At 41.6% G+C, this 20397-nt stretch overlaps 1 protein-coding gene across 1 annotated transcript; it reads right to left on the bottom strand.

The window, feature by feature from the left end:
- Positions 1-7782: 7782 nt before the first annotated feature.
- On the bottom strand, positions 7783-19521 carry LOC138792543 (CD209 antigen-like protein C). Its single transcript, XM_069970151.1, has 8 exons — positions 19302-19521; positions 19107-19217; positions 18381-18422; positions 15317-15361; positions 14387-14440; positions 12597-12748; positions 10105-10214; positions 7783-8661 (listed from the first exon to the last, which is right to left on the bottom strand). The coding sequence occupies exons 1-8, from the start codon at positions 19330-19332 to the stop codon at positions 8454-8456; spliced, it is 753 nt and encodes a 250-aa protein (XP_069826252.1). The 5' UTR covers positions 19333-19521; the 3' UTR covers positions 7783-8453.
- Positions 19522-20397: the final 876 nt, after the last annotated feature.

The raw sequence follows: 20397 nt of genomic DNA, 5'->3' as shown, positions 1-20397 counted from the left end.
TGAGTTGTCTATATCTGTTTTATAAATGCAGGAGTAGAACTGTCTCCCGGCAGCAGACGGATAAAGCTTTAAGGTGGTCACTACTACTACAGTGTAATTTGTGGAGTGCGGTGGCCAGAATAAATTACTGACTATCATATATATTTATTGACCCTTTCACTGCTGCGGACTTTGCCACGGGAACAGGGTTTGGGCCCTGAGGCATAAGGACCCTTTGACACTGGGACTGTGATTGAGGCTCCCAAGAAGCTGATTTGGGGCTTCAGTAATCCCTGCTCTGTTATCTGGTTCTAGGAAAGGTGTAATCAAACGGTGTTTGCCACTAGACTACGGGCTTGCATGGGCTGCTACATGGCTGGACTAATATACTAACTACTAACTAACCTTCCATCCACCTGAGATTCGGCCATTGATTGAGCTAAGGTGGAGAGTTCCTGAGTTCAAGGGTTAACTGACTGACTTGGTTAAAGGGGATTCCATTCTGTACACATAGGGTGGCCCCTGTCTGGCTGGACCGAGTGACTTGGGGTTTTGTGAACTTGGTGATCCAACTAGGTGCCCTGGTTAATACATTGAGGTGGAATACAGCCTCTGGTGGAATTATTAACTTTTTCTTAACAGTGGATGGACACTTAAAGCACATGTTGGAGTTTGAGTTGGAGTGCCCCTGGGAAGAGTCAATACAGGCAGTGCTTGATGAGAATATCATTTGGGAGTCTGTGTAAACTGCTGTCACGGTTCGAGGTGGGACTTCGGGCGCAGCTACAGGGGATGTAAGCAACGAAGAGGGGCCAAGCAGGTGTTATTTCACTAAACCACTAACTGCTACGGTGACTTTCTCGCTCCCCTAGGATCTCTGAGAAGGAGCTAAGAAATAAGGAGTCTCCTTGCAAATATCTATTGATTATCACTGTTCTTATCTTTTGAAAAACTTACTTTTTACCACAGGAGTTGAACTGATCAAATACCTTTAGTGGTTTTGAGTCGCACTGGAATCTTCCTCTTTTCAAGTTGAGGAGTGACTGTGACCTAAGGAGTGGGCGGAAGGGATTAAGATGAGTCGGAAGGCCATTAAGATGAACAGTCTGGGCAAAGATGGGAAGGAAAAGTCATCTGGAAAAATAGATAAGATAAGTTTTTTCTCCCCAGGAGCTGATGCTAAGGGGAAGATAGGTGGGAAGGGTGGGGGGGATGAATCTTTGTCGGCAATAGGGAAAGAGGACGGTGAACAGCCCAGCTGGTTAAGTGACATTTTGCACGCTATACAAAAATGTGATGCATCAATTGTTGGTCTCTCGTCCCAGGTTGGGTCTCTTACAACTGAAATATCCACGTTACGGGCAGATATGAGTAAAATAATTTCTTTCTTTTTTCCTTTTTTTTCCCCTCTCTTTCTCTTCTTTCCCTTTTCTGTCCCGGTTCTAGCTAAATGACAGTTAAAATTTTGACATGGAATGTCAGAGGTCTAAATGAGAGGAGGGAAAGAGTGGGAGTTATGAGTTATATAAAAAACTATATGCCAGGCATTGTTGCCCTCTTGGAAACTCCTCTAGTAGAGGAAACTAAGCACGTGGTGCACAAATCATGGTGGGTTAAGGAATATTTTTATTTTCATTCTAATTATTCAATAGGGGTTGCAGTTCTGGTACATCAGGGTATTAATTGGGAGGTTATGGATTTAAGGGTGGATAGGGAGGGGCGGTTCATATTTTTTTTATTGTAAAGTGGATGGATTAATTTGTATGTTAGCTTTTATGTACTTTCCTCCTCCGTTTAGATCTGACATATTGCTGCAACTGTTTAGCTATGTTCAAAAATTTCCGGGGTGTCCTGTCCTAGTAGCAGGGGACTTCAACTCCATAGTTGATGAAGGTATGGATAGAGTGAGGATGAATGAAACTGTAAGGATCCCCAATAACTCCCCTCTCTGTCACCTGGTAAATGAAATGGGCCTGATAGATTATTGGAGATCCCATAATCCAAAGAGGAAAGAGTTTTCTTGCTGGAATAGATCCAGTAAGACGATGTCAAGAATTGATCTAGTCTTTGTGAATTCTCAGATGGTCCCCAAAGTTGGGGAGATGAGATATTTAAAACGAGCCCTCTCCGATCATGTCCCAACTCTGACTGTAATAAATACGGATAGGGAGAGAATAGCTCGTAAATTTAAATTGAATTCGTATTGGTTGGAGATATTGGACAGTGGGGACAAGATAGGTAGGGATATTAAGGAACTCTGGGAGTTAAACTTAGGGACTGCTTCGACACAGTGGGTGTGGGACACGGTAAAGGCGAGTTTGAGGGGGCTTTATTTTGGGGCTATTTGTTGTATGAAAAAGAGGTTTAAAGTAGAGGAGAGTAAATTAAGAGAGAGGGTGGGGGGTTTAGAAAGGGAATATGTTAGATCTCCATCACAAAATGTTCACGAGGATTTAAAGAGGGCCCAAGATAATTTAGATGCATATTTGCTGGAAAAAGCAAGACACCAGATAGAGTTTATGGGAAAAAAGAGATAAGGGATTATTAGCACTTATCAAAAACCTACAAAATAGAAAAGGTATAGATGCAATTAAAACAGAAAGAGGGGGGTCACCACACAAAAAAAATAAATATTAGAAGAGTTTAGATTATTTTATTTGTACACATCGGAAGTAGAGTATAGGTGGGAGGATTTGAAGGATTATTTTAGCACAATAGTAGTTCCAAAAATATCCCTAGATCAAAAAGAGGACCTTGATAGACCCATAACTTTGGCAGAACTGAATAGAGCCCTTGATTCAACAGGAGGGAACTCAGCTCCGGGTAACGATGGCCTTCCGTTTGGTGTATATAAACAGCATAGAGACACACTCCTCCCGACTCTCCTTGAAACAAACTCTTCGTCAGTCTTTGACTGACGGATGGCTTCCTAAGTCGATGGGGGAGGCGGAGATTGTAGTAATACCTAAGGAGGGAAAAGACCCTCTGGAAGTGGGGTCATATAGGCCCATCTCCGTTATTGATACCGACGCCAAGCTGTTCGCGAAAGTGTTGGCGACCAGACTTGGCGGCATCATAGGAGAGGTGATACATGAGAATCAATGCGGTTTTGTAGGGGGAAGAATGGTGAAAAATAATATAAGACGCTTGTATGAAAATATGCAACTTGAAAGAACGCCGGTCTCCCACTCCATCCTGTCTTTGGACGCAGTTAAAGTCTTTGACAGGGTGGAGTGGGAATACCTGTGGGAGACCTTAAGACAATTTGGGGTTGGAGAGGGCTTTATAGGTATGGTTAAATTGCTATATACAGGTGCCAGCGCCTCAAGTTTCGCTAGAAGGAGAGTCCTCTGCTCCTTTCCTTCTTGGCAGAGGTACAAGGCAGGGTTGTCCTCTCTCCCCCTTGCTCTTCGCCCTGTGTATAGAGCCTTTAGCGATAAAAATGAGACTAGATAAAGGTCTAATAGGGTTTGGGGCGAGGGGTGAGGGGGACAGAGTGTCTCTATACGCAGACAACTTGCTCCTTTTTTTGAAAGATCCGCAGACATCTGTCCCCAGGGTGATGGAAATAGTTAGAGAGTTGGGGGCCTTCTCTGGCTTGGAGATAAATTGGTCCAAGTCGGTGTTAATGCCTCTAGAGGAACACTTGAGACTTGAGTTCCCCCCCTTGAGATCCCTAGAGATGAATGGTTCCTTTAGATACCTTGGAGTGTGTGTCTCCAGGAGGCTGGAAGAATTTAACTCCCTTAATACTAAGCCGGTAATTGATCAGTTGGCTAGAAAAATAGTATGGCGAAACCTTCCAATATCGAGGGTGGACAGAATTACACTAATTAGATCAGTGTGCCTTCCAAAATTATTATTTTTGTTTGCTGCTTCCCCTTGTTGTATTGAGGAAAGATTCTTTAGACTTATCAGATCCTTATTTTATGCATTAATTTGGGGCAGGGGTAGAGTTAGAATAAAATTGGAGATGTTATGCATCTCAAGGGAGAAGGGTGGTCTGGGGGTCCCTGACATAAAAAGGTACTGGTTGGCCTCACAAATATACTGGTTGGTGAAACACAGATCTAGCTCTTTTTTTGGCCAATTAAGAGTAAAAGGAGATAATCAGGGTTGGGATATATTCCAAAAATTAGAGGCAGGGAGCCTAGAAGTGGGGGAGTTGAGACAATGGCCCATGGTAAAACTGCTTATAAAGGTGTGGAAAGAGTTGAAGAGGTTGCGTGGTATTAGGGGACTCTGTGATTTTGCCCCACTTTGGGGAAATCGTTGTTTAGAGAATACTAGCAAGTTAGAGAAGATAGAGAGGGTGCATAGACTGGGAATTCAGAAAGTTGGGGATATTGTAAGGGGGGTGGTAATCAAAAGCTTGGTAAGGGTAAGGGAGGAATTCAATATTGACCAGGGCTTATGGCTAGAATACGAGGGTTTGAAATCAGCATTGATGGCAGACTTAAAAAAGAGGTTGTGGCAAGTCATAGGGCAAGATTGGCTAGTGGGAAAATTAATTGGTCAAAATATTGGGAAAAAGGAAATTTCCTTCCTGTATAAACACTTGAGTAATGAGGTAATGGACTCAGCTCTTAGGCTTAGAAGTTGTCACAAATGGGAAAAAGAAGTTGGGGAAGAGGTGAACTGGAATTGGTCCTTAATATTTAAGAATATAAAAAGGGTCTCCAGGTCAGGTAACCACCAACTTGTACAGTTTAACCTTGTCCATTGCCTGTACTATACCCCGGTTTTTCTTTACAAGATTGGTTGTAAACCCCACGACCAGTGTCCGAGATGTGGAGTGAGTGGAGTAGATTATATACATAGGATGTGGGTCTGAGAGTGGAGAGTGAAGTAGGGGTGAAAAACCCGAGAACGGTCCAGTTCGTTCTCTTGGGGGACACGGGTAGCATTAAATTGCGAAAAGATCAGAGACAGATCATAGTGAGACTCATTTTCTATGCTAGGTTGGTGTTGGTAAGGAACTGGGCAGCAAAAGAAGCACCAAAAGTGGGGGACTGGGAAAAATGTTTCATTTTTTATGAAAAACACTTCGGTTGAAAGGGTCAGTTTTTTTTTTTTTTTTCCTTTTTCTTCTCTATTTCGTTTATTTTTTCTTTATTTTTCTCTCAGTGGACGGGGTGGGGGGGGGTTAAGGGGATATAAGGTTGTTTTATAAGTTGTGATTTCTAATTTATACTTGGATGTGGATATGTGGTTTGTTTTCTTTTTGCTACTAATTGATGGAAAACAGTCAAAAAAATAAAAATAAAAAAAAGTGTAAAGTATTGTATCAAGGTAAAGCTGTATTATCTACTGCCTACTTCAAGTATCTTCAGAGTGAACAAGATTATATTTATGCTAAAGAGACTCTGTGATTCTTCGCCAAGAACCGACACAGCACACACACATACTCCTTGGGTCATCTCCCTTTTCTGTGGGTGGCAGTGCCAATAGTCCGGGTGGGTCACTACTCCACTCCGACACAACGTGATAAGTACCCAAGGGACCCCGCAACAGCCCGGCAGGTCACTGACCACAGGGGAACAATGTATGGCTAGCCTATTAAAATAATTTGCGTCATAGACGGGAGGAAGTTTCCTCCCACTTGTGGACAGGGCGGTCCACCTCCTGGACTTCAGGCTGCGCCAGTCCTCGGTAATAGACCAGCGCCGTGTTTGGGAACCAGACTGCGGTTAAAAAAAAAGACCGCAGCACCGGCATCCCTGTGGCAGCTCCGTTCTATTCTATAAAAACAGAGAAGCGATGGACCGCTGCTACATTCGCTTTAGGATGTGAAGATACCAGTACTTATCTCCTATGCCTCTAAGGACCCTATTACACTGAAAGATTATTGTGCGGAAAAATTGTTATATCGTTTGGATTGAAGCGATCATTTTCTATCTGTGTGTTGATGGCATCTTTTTAGCCGACCATAAAATCATCCGCTAATCGTTGGTAAATCTGATTGTGCTTACACTAGAGTATATGAACGAATGTAATTACGACTAACGACTACCGTTCCATATATTATAGTGAATGATTTCAGGTCATTCCCAATATCGCTCATTTGCAATCGTTTATCGTTAATCGGTGGATACATAAAATAGAACCCTAAGTAACCTTTGTGTATATTAATGGGTCAGCTAGACGACTGAGAAATGGCCATAGCAAGAGGGTTTCAATATAAAAGCCAAAGGATTGTGCACAGTGTTTTTTTTTTTTTTTTTCCATATGACTTCTAACACATATAACACATAACGGGAAACTAAGTATGTAACCTGTTATGCCTCAATGGCGCACAGGATGCTAGGTGACTACCACCTATATTCTGTACAATAATCCATCTGTAATGCATCATGTTTGTAAGCTGGATGATCACATAATAAAGTTCTGTACTAATCACCGAGATTATTGCGGAACTTACGAAGTGCTGCAGGCTGAGGGAATCCCGGCTGGGGTGTATACACATAGTATACACTCTGGCCGGGATCCCTAGCTGCGCCACGAGAAACTGACATGTCAGTTTTCTGTGGCCGCTATTCAATGAAAACCCTGTCAGTTCACACAATGGAGCATGTGGCTCCGGACGCACGCTCCATTGTGTGCATTGGAGAGTTCTGATGCGGGCACGCACAGATGCGCCTGCATCAGAACTCAGTCGCGCTAAAGATCATCTGGCCGGTACGGCAGTACCAGCTGGGATAATCTTTTCTGATACCGGCCGTTCCGTGACCCAGCCGGGTGACGGAACGGCCAGTCTCTTACAAAGTGTGAACATAACGTAACTCCATATCAGCTTTAGGGATCTGTCCTTATCAATCTTATCAGCTTCTATAAGGAGGAAATAGGTTCGTAAGACAGTAAATGGCTAAAAAACACAGAGAGGTTAATGACATTACATATATACCATATGAAGGGTAGACTTAATGTATTGCATGCAGTATACTGTATATTGTAAGATGGTGAAAGCCCAATTTGATGATGACGGTTCTTTTATCATACATGTAGGAGGTCCTTTATAAAAATGAAAAATTGTAAAGGCTTTATTTCATATCCTTAAAAATGGACATACAAAAGGCTTTAAAAAAACACATCGATGCGTTTCGAGACAATAGTCTTATGGTACGTTTACACAGACAGATTTATCTGACAGATTTTTAAAGCCAAAACCAGGAACAGATTATAAACAGAGAACAGGCCATATAGGAAAGATTGTGATTTCTCCTCTTTTCAAATCCATTCCTGGCTTTGGCTTCCAAAATTGGTCAGATAAATCTCTGTGTAAACGCACCATTAGTCTCTTAACCATGATTAAGAGACTATTGTCTCAAAACGCGTCAGAGTATTTTTTAAGTCCATTTTGTATGTCCATTTTTAAGGAAATAAAGCCTTTACAATTTTTTACCTTATGAAGCTTCTACATTTTTGTATCTCCATTTTCCGGGGACTATATATTCACTTGCTCTGCATTCACCTGGAACTAACTACTACAGCTTATCGGCACGCGGTGTGTTTGCTCGAGTTCTTCGATCATGAAAGTAATCCTGATTGTCTCTAAGTGGTGGCTGATGGGGAAGTGTATTATGATTGGTCGTAATTGTAGTATTCATTGTAAAGTTGTAATATTTATTGGTCCTGCCTGTTTATGTGGGTAGCCAGGGGGTTAAGAACAACTCAAGAAAGCATTTTGTTTTTTTTACCACATTGTTTATTTTTCAAAAACATAAAAGACATTTACAATTACTATAGTAATAGACATACAATAATACTAAAGTACAAAAATCATCAAAAGTTATTTGTCACGTTTGTAGTATTTTTGTTCATAAATTGATTATAAAATCATTTGTAAACCGTAAGGTCTGTTATAAATTCTATAATTCTCATGGCTAACAATTGCCCCAGGGTCTTCACCCTCCTGGGAGCCCCTTCATTCTCTTCTCATATGTCCTGTATTACAACATTAGACTATGTTCACACTACGTAAAAGTACTGCCGTTGTTGCCATCGGCAACAACGGCCATACTTTGTGTGGAGTGGAACATAGCCTATTGTTCTATGGGATCCCGGCCGGAGCGTATACACATCGCATGCGCTCCGACCATGATCCCGCACGGGGCCGCAAATAACTGACAAGTCAGTTTTCTGAGGCCGCAATTCAGTGAATTCAGGCCGTAGAAAACCCTGTCGGTTCACACAATGAAGCGAGCGGCTCCGGCCGCTTGCTTTACTGTGCGCTATGGGAAGTTCTGATGCGGGCGCACACTGATGCTGAAGGGACTCAAAAGCCAAAAATACACATTAGATAGTTGCCCAGTCCAGCCAAAACAGGGTATAGCTGATTTTTGTCTAGACTGGGAGCCAGAGGCAAACTGCCTGCCAACCCCATATATACTGTATAGATAGTACTTTAGTTGGCATGCAGTGTATACATGATCGATCTATATAACTATCTAACCATGTTAGTTGTAGAGCCAGCATTAAATATACCTGGGTGAGGTCCCAGGCCCAGATTTTGCAGCTCCAAGTTGGTCCACTGCCTGGTTTACTGGATTCCAGCATGTTCTTATACTTTCACAGATATAAAGCAACGTCTCGGTACAGGGAAAATCATTCCAAAAAGAGGATATAATTTCTGTACAGTTCTCAATATCATAGGCATTATTGGGTTCATCCTTTCCCCACTTTCTGTAAATAGATAAATAAGAAGAAACAAGTCACTGGCTGTAGAGAGGCTGACGGTAAATCCAAGGCACTTCTGTCCTACTTCTCATAAAATAAGGATGATAAGAAGCTCTCCTCCCAAGTTTCTGGGTCATTAATGGGTATTACCAGCTGATAAAGCAACCACCTACCTAAGGGCCCTATCACACAGAGCGGTAATTTGCCAAATCAGGCCAACAATAAGCTGATGAAACGATCATTGACTGATCGTTCTTGTTTATTCCAGCCTAAAAGTCATTGGTTGCCAATGATTTTTAGGCTGGAATATATAACGGCTGACTGCTGATGACTGTCCACGCTCCCCAGTGTCCTTCTAGCCTCTGCCCACAGCCGCCGCTGGAACTTCTGATCGGTCTCTGAAGTGACAGGCTGCTCAGTCAATCACTGGCAATGGAACTGTCCCGTGATTGGCTGAGGGGCCTGTCACTTCTGAGACCGGACCAGAAGTTCCAGCGGCGGGTGTGGGCAGAGGGCCAAAGCATTAAGAACATTGGGGTGTACGGAGAGGTAGGTATAAAGTTTATTATTTTACACTAGGGCAAGAGCTGCACAGAGATTGCTAATGGGACAGATAGATAGATAGATAGATAGATAGATAGATAGATAGATAGATAGATAGATAGATAGGAGATAGATAGATAGATAGATAGGAGATAGATAGATAGATAGATAGATAGATAGATAGATAGATAGATAGGAGATAGATAGATAGATAGATAGATAGATAGATAGATAGGAGATAGATAGATAGATAGATAGATAGGAGATAGATAGATAGATAGATAGATAGATAGATAGATAGATAGATAGATAGGAGATAGATAGATAGATAGATAGATAGGAGATAGATAGATAGATAAACAGCCCTTGCTGCGCGATTATAGAGCTCTAAGAGAGTGCCAATCTAGCAAATCGGGCCTCGCTTACATGAGTGATCAGGACGTGTAATACGGCCCTAAGAATTATGGATCAAGAGATCACGGGCCAAACAAGCATTAGATCCTACTGCCAGGTGTCATAGTGTGTGGTACTGTCAACCAGAATCAGAAGAGGCCATTATTTTATTCCTTCCAATGAAAACTTCTCTGGTCTATATATACAGTACCTGGTTTGTACATAGATATTGTCTCAGCAGTGACAGCCCCCTCAGCCAATCATTGACTGAAGCGGCACAGTCTTGTGGCCAGTGATTGGCTGACTGTCTGTCACTGCTGGCATTGGATGAGTCTGTCTCTGAAGTGGTGACCAGAGTGATCAGTGGGAAACCTGACGAAGGACACCGTGGTGAGGTAAGAATAGGGTTATTATTTTTCTATGCAAACTTAGCATTATAGCAAAAGGAATGCCTTCATTGTCTAGTTTCTACTTTGTTTTCTCCATATGTGAAGCCTTCTGCTCAATACTTACGTAAAGGAGACTTGTGTCCCATCCAGCCACTTCCATCTTTTATCTGTAGGGTCTTTTCTCAGTCCAATCCAATATCTATTATTTGTCTTAAATAACTGATTTAAAGTATCCTAGAAATATTAGTGACAATGATAGAAAAATAGACACTATTATGCCATGTCTATCCATATGTATTGCACTATAATCACCCTGGCAGATTATAGAAAAAGATAGATAGATAGATAGATAGATAGATAGATAGATAGATAGATAGATAGATAGAAGATAGATAGATAGATAGATAGGAGATAGATAGACAGATAGATAGATAGATAGATAGGAGATAGATAGATAGATGGGAGATAGGAGATAGGAGATAGATAGATAGATAGATAGATAGATAGATAGATAGATAGATAGATAGATAGATAGATAGATAGATAGATAGGAGATAGATAGATAGATAGATAGATAGATAGATAGATAGAAGATAGATAGATAGATAGATAGGAGATAGATAGATAGATAGATAGATAGATAGATAGATAGATAGATAGATAGATAGGAGATAGATAGATAGATAGATAGATAGATAGATAGGAGATAGATAGATAGATAGATAGATAGATAGATAGATAGGAGATAGATAGATAGATAGATAGGAGATAGGAGATAGATAGATAGATAGATAGATAGATAGATAGATAGATAGATAGGAGATAGATAGATAGATAGATAGATAGGAGATAGGAGAAGGAGATACATAGATAGGAGATAGATAGATAGGAGATAGATAGATAGATAGATAGATAGATAGATAGATAGGAGATAGATAGATAGATGGGAGATAGGAGATAGGAGATAGATAGATAGGAGATAGATAGATAGATAGATAGATAGATAGATAGGAGATAGATAATAGATAGATAGATAGATAGATAGATAGGAGATAGATAGATAGATGGGAGATAGGAGATAGATAGATAGATAGATAGATAGGAGATAGATAGATAGATGGGAGATAGGAGATAGGAGATAGATAGATAGGTAGATAGATAGATAGATAGATAGACAGGAGATAGATAGATAGATAGATAGATAGATAGACAGGAGATAGATAGATAGATAGATAGATAGATAGATAGATAGATAGATAGATAAATCAGAAGAATACCGCAGCACTCATGGGATAGAATTCAACACAACGTGTTTATTTCCCCAAACTGCTTGAAAAAGCTCTCAGTGTGGAGAGCGAAACGTCGCGGTTTGGGGAAATAAACACGTTGTGTTGAATTCTATCCCATAAGTGCTGCGGTATTCTTCTCATTTATATTACCTATACCGGGTGGTCGCTGGTATATACCGCCTGGCACCACATCTATCGTTACACGAGTGCTGCATTCATTCTGAATTTCTTAGATAGATAGATAGATAGATAGATATCTTTAAGTAAATTCAGCAGCACTCAGGAGAATAAGGGTGCCAGGCAAGGAACTCCAACCTCGAGCCCACTTGTAGATATGTAAAGTAGATTGTCGGCACTCCGGATAACGTGAAAAAACAGTGCAAATTTATTCAAAGTTGTCACAGCATTACAGGAAGGCAACGTTTCTGTGGCCTCTCGGCTTGAAAATGGTGGCGAGAGGCCACAGAAACGTTGCCTTCCTGTAATGCTGTGACAACTTTGAATAAATTTGCACTGTTTTTTCACGTTATCCGGAGTGCCGACAATCTACTTTACATAGATAGATAGATAGATAGATAGATAGATAGATAGATAGGAGATAGATAGATAGATAGATAGATAGATAGGAGATAGATAGAAGATAGATAGAAGATAGATAATAGATAGATAGATATATAGATAGATAGATAGATAGGAGATAGATAGATAGAAGATAGATAGATAGATAGGAGATAGATAGATAGATAGATAGATAGATAGGAGATAGATAGAAGATAGATAGAAGATAGATAATAGATAGATAGATATATAGATAGATAGATAGATAGGAGATAGATAGATAGAAGATAGATAGATAGATAGGAGATAGATAGATAGATAGATAGATAGATAGATAGATAGATAGATAGATAGGAGATAGATAGATAGAAGATAGATAGATAGATAGATAGATAGATAGATAGATAGATAATAGATAGATAGATAGATAGATAGATAGGAGATAGATAGATAGATAGATAGGAGATAGATAGATAGATAGATAGATAGATAGATAGATAGGAGATAGATAGATAGATAGGAGATAGATAGATAGATAGATAGATAGGAGATAGATAGGAGATAGATAGATAGATAGATAGAAAGAAAGAAAGAAGATAATTATTATATTCAAAATACGGCTGCATTTTATATCTAATATACTGTTGCATTTTGGTATCCTGTGGATAGCTCATCAGTTCATTTTGCCCAGAAAACCTCTTTAAATCTGCTGCTAATATTGAGAGGGATACCTGTAGAGTGATTACTGTCCCCTGTACACAGCTCTTACCGATTCAGCCTTGTTTTTTATCATTACGAGAACGGAGTTCATTTTATAGCATTTATCTCGGGCCTCCTCCCAGCATACTTTATCCTCAGAGAAATAATAACATGAGGGACCCATCGTATACATGCCATCAGGGCATGGGGGGCAGATGCTCTCTATATAAAGAGAATATACAGCAATAAGTGACAGTTGGGAAATAATGATTACATGTTACTATTGGTTGATAATGGAAATGCCTAACACCTTAAAGGGGTATTGCAGCGAAAAGCTTTTTCCCAGTAATTGAAACACATTACAAAGTCATATAACTTTGCTATATGCTTCCATCACCTATCTGCCCCCCTTCCCTATCTTTTTCCCCCTCAATCCCCCACCAGGAAGTGAAGTAAACTCATTCTTACCTAATGACTGTTGACCCCAGGCTTTTCTGTGGCAGACATTTTGTGACAATGACATCATCAAGAAGGAGGCGGATCTAAGCCCTGTGAGGCCAGCCTCCCTTTGTCAGATGACTTAGGTTGCTCAGCTTTGGCTGAGCAAGATGTAAGCCATCTAACAGTTTTACAGAGTCAGTTAGACATCACAGGAGACAAAGTGCATCATGGGAAAGTCCAAACCAGGAAGTAAAGAAAAAATGAAGCCACCAACTGGAGCTTCAGGGACCTGCAAACAGCGGGAAATTCAAACGGAGACAGACTCCGGAGGGATGGTAAATGTAAAAACTGTTTATGATGGATTGATTGTTTTCTTTTACCAGCGCCGGAGTACACCTTTAAATAAAGAGGTTGTCTTGGAAAATCCTAAACTCTTCCACCACCTTCCTATAGCATAAAAGAACAAACGTGCCATACTTACAAACCCTCACTGCCCCGCTGCTCTTACAGTGCGATCTTCTGGTCTTGGCTGTGTTCTCTTTCTTCCAGCTTACCTGCTCTCCCCTTTAGCTCTGTGATTAGCCGGGGTTGGGGGTGGAGGGGTGGGGGGAATCAATGGAAGCTAGCAGAATGGGAGCACAGCCAGGAGTATCACACAGAGTGTCGGACTGAAGTATCTGGGGCCCACCAGAGGAAATGATCCTGGGATCCCACCAATGAAGAACCAGTGAGAAAAAACATGTCAGTCAGTGTAAGTGCAGGTTCTAAAGATGGGGACCCACCAGAGGATTCTCCGTTCCTCTGATAGGCCAGTCCGACATTGATCACACAGCAGTAGCAGAGGGGGAGAGGAGAGGGGTAAGTATGGCTCATTTAACGTTTTCTGCCAAAGGGGGAAGTATAGAATGGTTAAGATTTTCACATGTAACCTCTTTAAACATACAAATTCAAGTCTTGCCTGTCTACTTATACAATATACTTATAGTACTGTATACCAAGGCTGACACTGTTCAGATCCCTCTGACACCCACATGGCTTGCTTAAATCTACAGTGCTGTTGAAGAGGCAGAAGTCACTGTCTTCTATGCATCTCGATAAGAGCAGTCTCATAGAAATGCACAATAGACAGTCACTTCTAGGCCTTTGTTAACGTGGGACAGCTAGAGAAGAGGTCATGTGGGAGTCAGCAGGATCTGAATAGCGCCATGGGAAGGCGAATATATAGGCAAGCCTGCTACCGGGCCGTACTAAGACTGAATATACTTTAAAGGACCTATCTGGTAGAGGCACTCACGCCAGCTAGATCAGCATTGACTGAGGTTCAGTAAGGCCTCCTAATGTAAAAAGAACCTGTAAAAGATGAATAATAGAGACCACATCAATCATCAGAAATTAACCCCATCCAATTTCACTACTTACCCAATGTCTTGTTCAGGAATTTTACATTGGCCACAAATGTGTCTTGTAATTTCACTGCAATATAAAAACTGCAAGTATGACAACCAATAGAGAGAGCACCATTTAAAACGTTACTGACACATAAAAATCGAAACTTTTGACTTGTTACACGGACGTCACAGAAAAACTTACTGGATGCTGTTGGACCAAGTTTTTCTGTGATGTCCTATGGTCTTTGCTTGGGATTGGAGACCCGTTGAGGTGCGTCCAACATCTACTTCGACAAGAAGGTATGTCTTCATACAATCTTGTGATTGTGGGTGTTGGACATTTTTCTTTATGTTTCACGTGTCAAAAGTTTCAATTTGTCTGGTTCTTAGTTCTGAGGTCCCCACTAGAGATGAGCGAACCGGGTTCGAGTCCATCCGAACCTGAACGTTCGGCATTTGACTAGCGGGGGCTGCTGAACTTGGATAAAGCTCTAAGGTTGTCTGGAAAACATGGATACAGCCAATGACTATATCCATGTTTTCCACATAGCCTTAGAGCTTTATTCAAGGTCAGCAGCCACCGCTAATCAAATGCTGATCGTTCGGGTTTGGATGGATTCGAACTCGAACCCGGTTCGCTCATCTCTAGTCCCCACTGATCACTATATCACTATACAGAGCGAGGAGAAGAACATGGCTTTGCACTTTCCTCTCCGACTTATAACAGGAAACGGGCTCCATTGTACGTCTCTGGTCTTAAAGACTCTTACTGTACTCAAAAAGCTGTTTCCCAAAGGGATTTGGAACACTCTATCAGAAAAAAGAGATAGGAGTGTATAGGGAGAGACGTGTCATTGAAGACCCACAGGGTAGGGAACCTAGTTGACTAGTTACCTAATGACTAGTTATCTGGGTCCTGGAGACTTAAAATCATCAAAAAAAAATCTTGATTGTTGCTTACCTATTGTATTATTGAGATCTGCAACTTTGCTCTGAAATTCTGAGGCTGTAGGAATTAAAACATTGCGGACTAAAGTTATTATTATGTCATGTCACTAGAGCATAATATACAATAACAATGGGATCTGCAATGTCTATGATATGTTCTGTATATGATCTTACAACAAGAATTTCCCATGATTTGCCTGATAGCTGACCACATGTAGAAGAGTTTAGCCACTCCTATGCCTTTAGGTTTGTCCTCCTACACAAAAAGGTGCTCAAGAACACTACTACATCAATGCTGGATAACAAAGGATGCATGGAACTTTAGTCACATGACCTTCCCCCCCTTGACTAGCTTCTGCTAGAAACTACTGGAATGTTTTAAGGGAGCAGTTTCTTAAGTCCAACGATTGTTCTAGTCTACCTAGTGAGCAGATAGGCCGGTCTATCTCCTGCTAGTCCATGTGAGGTGAGGAGGTCTAGGCCTAGTTCATTCTACATATCCCTCCTTGCAAAGCCTGCAGCAAGCAAGTTAATTTAGCCCTGGCTTTTCCAGTGAATCTGCATCCAGTTCAGTCAGAGTCTAAGCTGAGTCATCTCTGGGTCTGTCAAAGTGATCTCACTAATGTGATTGTGTTGTGTCCCACCACGGGTGTTGCTGATTTATACACCCCTCACAAAAGTCTGTACTTTAAGTAACTGTGGTAATGAAGTAGTACCTAAGTTTTACCACTAGATGTCTGTATGTAACTGTACTTGTATATTGCACAGCTGTAGGTAACTAAAGAGTTATTGTCTGTTGTAATCTGTGCATCAATGAGAGCCCACTTTTCTTCTCTACCTATCTCTATGCTCCTTTTTCTCTATGATTTCTTCTCCACCACTCACAGGGGACATTACACCTCCTGTAGGAAGTTGCCACATGGGGAGAGGAAGTATACACCCACACTTAGTGAGTCTTACCCAAGTCTTGGTAGAGAGAGGATGCAAGTTGGTCCCTGCTGTAGTCCATCTGGGCCCTGGCCAGGTCCCCACCATTGCAGTGTAGTCTGAAGTGTGGTAGTGAACAGACGCACAACATGGGAGACGCAGACACCAGTTTCTTGAAAGCAGCACTTCTACACACTATGCAGTGTTAAGCTACTCTCAGGAGAGGACAAGTCAGAGAACATCCCAACCCACGCCGAGAACTCGTCTAAAAGTGCAGGACAGTATCCTGAAACAAGAGGAACTGATCCGGATAGAGCCAAGTTGCTACAAGCAACTCACAGCGCAGAGCAGGTGCTACAAGCAACTCACAGTGCAGCGCTGGTGTAACCAGGTAATTTGGCCACCTTGCTCAACTCAGGTAACAAGGTCTGGGGCTCGTGTCACCCTCATGGGACGGGTCACCAGACACTGTAGGGCAACAGGTGGTACACAACAGTTAAGGTTGAAACACGGGCACAAGTAAACGTCTACTTTCAAGTCTTCAGTATTCTACTACTACTTTTTCTAAAGTTCTGGCAGAGCACACTTCTGCCCTGGGTTGGGACTCTCAGCACACACTCTTCTCCACTACTCTGAACTTGAAGCACAAACTCTTCTCCATAGTTCTGGACTGTCAGTACAAACTCCTCTCTACTGCTCTTAGCTCTACTACCCTAAAGGTTCTTAGCTCCGTCAAGTCTACAGTCAGCTATTGTATAAAGTATTTCTACAGTAAAGAAGATCTATTCATGATAACAGAACAGTGATTATTGTTCAGGTACCTACACAGTTGATACCACATCCTTGAGTCATCTGCCCTTTCTGTGGGTGGTGGTACCAATAGTCCGGGTGGGTCACAACCCCACTCCACTCCATAAGTGCCCAAGGAACCCCCTCACAGCCTGGCAGGTCACCGACCACAGGGGAAAGGGTATAGCCCGTTACTCTAAACTAAAAGCAGGTGTGCCTCCATACCTGTGTGCCCAACCGGCACTGGCGCCACAACAGTATACCATCTGGCTGAGCTGTACTCCGACCAACCACCACAGCAGTGGCGTCACACGTTACCACCTAGCAAGTGACCGGTCGAGCGTACACCACAATTGTATCTGGTCCACACGCAGAGGGCAGTGATCTCTACAATAATGACCCAGCTCTGAGAGGGGGAATCCTCTAGTCAGAAGAGGAAACAGCTGTGCAAGCTCTCTGCCAGCACAGCAGTATATTTAAATGATTACACTAACACTTAACTACCAGAGAATAAAAACATTTTTCTACATCCTGAAAGGATGTGTCTCCCTGACCTAACAGCCGTAAGGTGAATTACAGCTGACAGATTCCCTTTAAGTGGGCATTGTGTTTAAGAAAACCTTTTGACATGTCACAGTAAGGGACTTTTAATCTCACCTCTAAAATGGTTCTCCGAATTTTGAAACGTTTAGTTATAGATATACTAGTCCTATAAAACAATCGGCTGCAAAACCTTCAGACCATTTAAATCATTACCTGTGCACTGTGTATGCTGCTGCTTAAAGGAGAAGTCTGGCCAATTTTAAAATCTAGTAGCCAGCAGGGGCAAATTTGATCAGTAGTACGAACTTACCTCTCCCCGTGCCCTGGGTGAGTTGTGGCCCGGCCTTGAGACCCCCACCGGAAGGCATTTTCCCTCGAGTTGTGATAACATCATGACTCTGGCTAATGTCCTGGCTAATGGACTGGCCGCTCAGCCAATCAATGACAGGAGTGGCGCCCTGCCCCAGTCAGTAACTGGCTGAGCGGCCAGTCCATCAGCCGTGTCAGTGCTGGAGGTCCTGAGGCCAGTCCCACCACTCACTGTGGGTAAGGGAAGAGGTAAGTTCATACTCCTGATCAAATTCCCCCCTGCCCTTGCCGGCTGTTAGATTTTAAAATTGGCTAGACCTCTCCTTTAAATTCCACTTATTCAACTATTTATTCTGCCTTATTATGACATGATCTCAGTACCTCACATCTAGCTATACTGATATTAATCCACAATTGCCCAAAGATCACAAATTTTCCATAACATTCTATGTAATTTAGCTGCCTGTATATTGGGTTAAAGAAAGGTCGCTATATACAGATGATATTACCAGTTTTCTCTAAGTCCGACACTTTTTTTGAAACAGTAAAGTCTGTGGAAAATAAAATTAAAATTATTACAACTAAATAAAACAAAATATCATAATAGGCCATGCCCCACAATGATCCCCTATGTGTACTATTTTTAAATTAATATAAATATATATATATATATATATATATATATATATATATATATATATATATATATATTATTTTTTTTTTTTTAATTAGAGCTCAACATCCTGCAGCTTTCAGTTCAAAATTCTGTGCTGATTTGTTTCAATGCATCAGAATCAGAGCTGTGACAAGGCAAATTAAAGGGGATTTTTTTTCTTTCAAATCAATTGGTGTTAGAAAGTTATACAGATTTGTAAATTACTTCTATTTAAAAATAACCAGTCTTCCACTACTTATCAGCTGCTGTATGTCATGCAGGAAGTCATGTATTGTTTCCAGTCTAAAACAGTGCTCTCTGCTGCCACCTCTGTCTGTGTCAGGAACTGTCCAGAGAAGTAGCAAATCCCAATAGAAAATCTCTCATTTGGACAGAGGTGGCAGCAGAGAGCACTGTGTTAGACTGGAAAGAATACATCACTTCCTGCAGGACATACAGCAGCTGATAAGTATGGGGAAATTTTTTAAATAAAAGTAAATTACAAGTCTATATAGTCTATTGAATAGGAAAAAAAAAAGATTGTGTTTAATACACTCAGGATGAACTTTAGTTTACTTACAATGTAGGAATATGAACCCAGTGATTCCCGCTAGGGTGATGGAGATGATGACCATCCAGACTGTCAGGAAAACCAACACCCACCTTCTAGATCTCTGCTTATTTGGCATAGCTGAAAAATAAAGAAGGTTCTGCAAGTATTGTTGTGGATGTTTTTGTGGTGATTATTTTGGAAATATACTATATATGAGATTACCTTGTAATTCTGGGCATGCGTCATTGGCCATGACTGCTGACACTTTCACATATATAACAACAATAAGAAACAAGAAACGGTTAGGGGTTAGTGGTACATACCATTGTTTTCTTGACAGTTACTTTGAGGCTTTGTTCACACACAGTAATACAATACCAAACTACAACTATTTTTCCAATGTAATGGGCTCAACTGAAGATTTTTTCCCCATTGTTTACTCATGCTTTGATATGGATGATTGTAAAATGGAAAAAATTGCATTTTTTCCCCTAAAATATCAATTAAAAAAAAAAAATTGCTCCTCCCAAAAGGTAAATCACTAGATCAAAGGTGACAAATTCAAAAAATATGTTATTAATTTAAAGGGAACCAATCATCTTCCTGAGGTAGTGTTGCCCGGCCCCAGTACCTTGTAGCTGCCAGCGGGTAGCACTTAAAAAAAATCCATGTTTGATGGTCAGTCCTGGTGCCTTGTAACTAGTCATGAGGGCGGAGCTGCAGTGGCATATAGTCACGCTGCCTCCGCCCTCTTCCCAGCCACTCATGCTTAATTGTCAGCTTGAGCACTGGGCTTTGCATTAAGTTCCATGGGCTGCCAATCAAGCGTGAGTGGCTGGGAAGAGGGCGGAGGCAGCGTGGCTACATGCCACTCCCACTGCAAACATGGATTTTTATAAATTACCACCCCGCCAGAGACTTCCGGCCATACTGTTGGAGAACTGTGTCCGGCAGCTATAAGGTAATGGGGCACACTCCCTGAGGAAGGTGATGGGTTCCCTTTAAGGGTGGGTTCGTACATACTGTATCCAAAGTGGATTTCACGCTGTGAGTTCGCAGCAAAATCCTCTGCGGATACCTTTCCAGTCACTTAGATTACATACTCTCAGCAGGATTGTCACTGTATGTAAATGCCGGCCCCCTTAACCCTCCGCCCATAACATACTTTACCTGGTTCACGCTTTGGCTACATCTGAGGCCCCTGGTCCCCGTAGGTCCTGCCAATCAGTAGATGGCCCCATCACAGTCACTGATTGGCTGAGGGGGAGCTGGGAGCCTTAGATGCAGCTGTAGCGTGGAGCAGGTAATGTGTGCTCCG

Source organism: Dendropsophus ebraccatus, chromosome 1 (genome assembly GCF_027789765.1).
Source record: "Dendropsophus ebraccatus isolate aDenEbr1 chromosome 1, aDenEbr1.pat, whole genome shotgun sequence".
NCBI lineage: Eukaryota > Metazoa > Chordata > Amphibia > Anura > Hylidae > Dendropsophus > Dendropsophus ebraccatus.
This window is presented reverse-complemented; position numbering and strand designations above follow the sequence as displayed.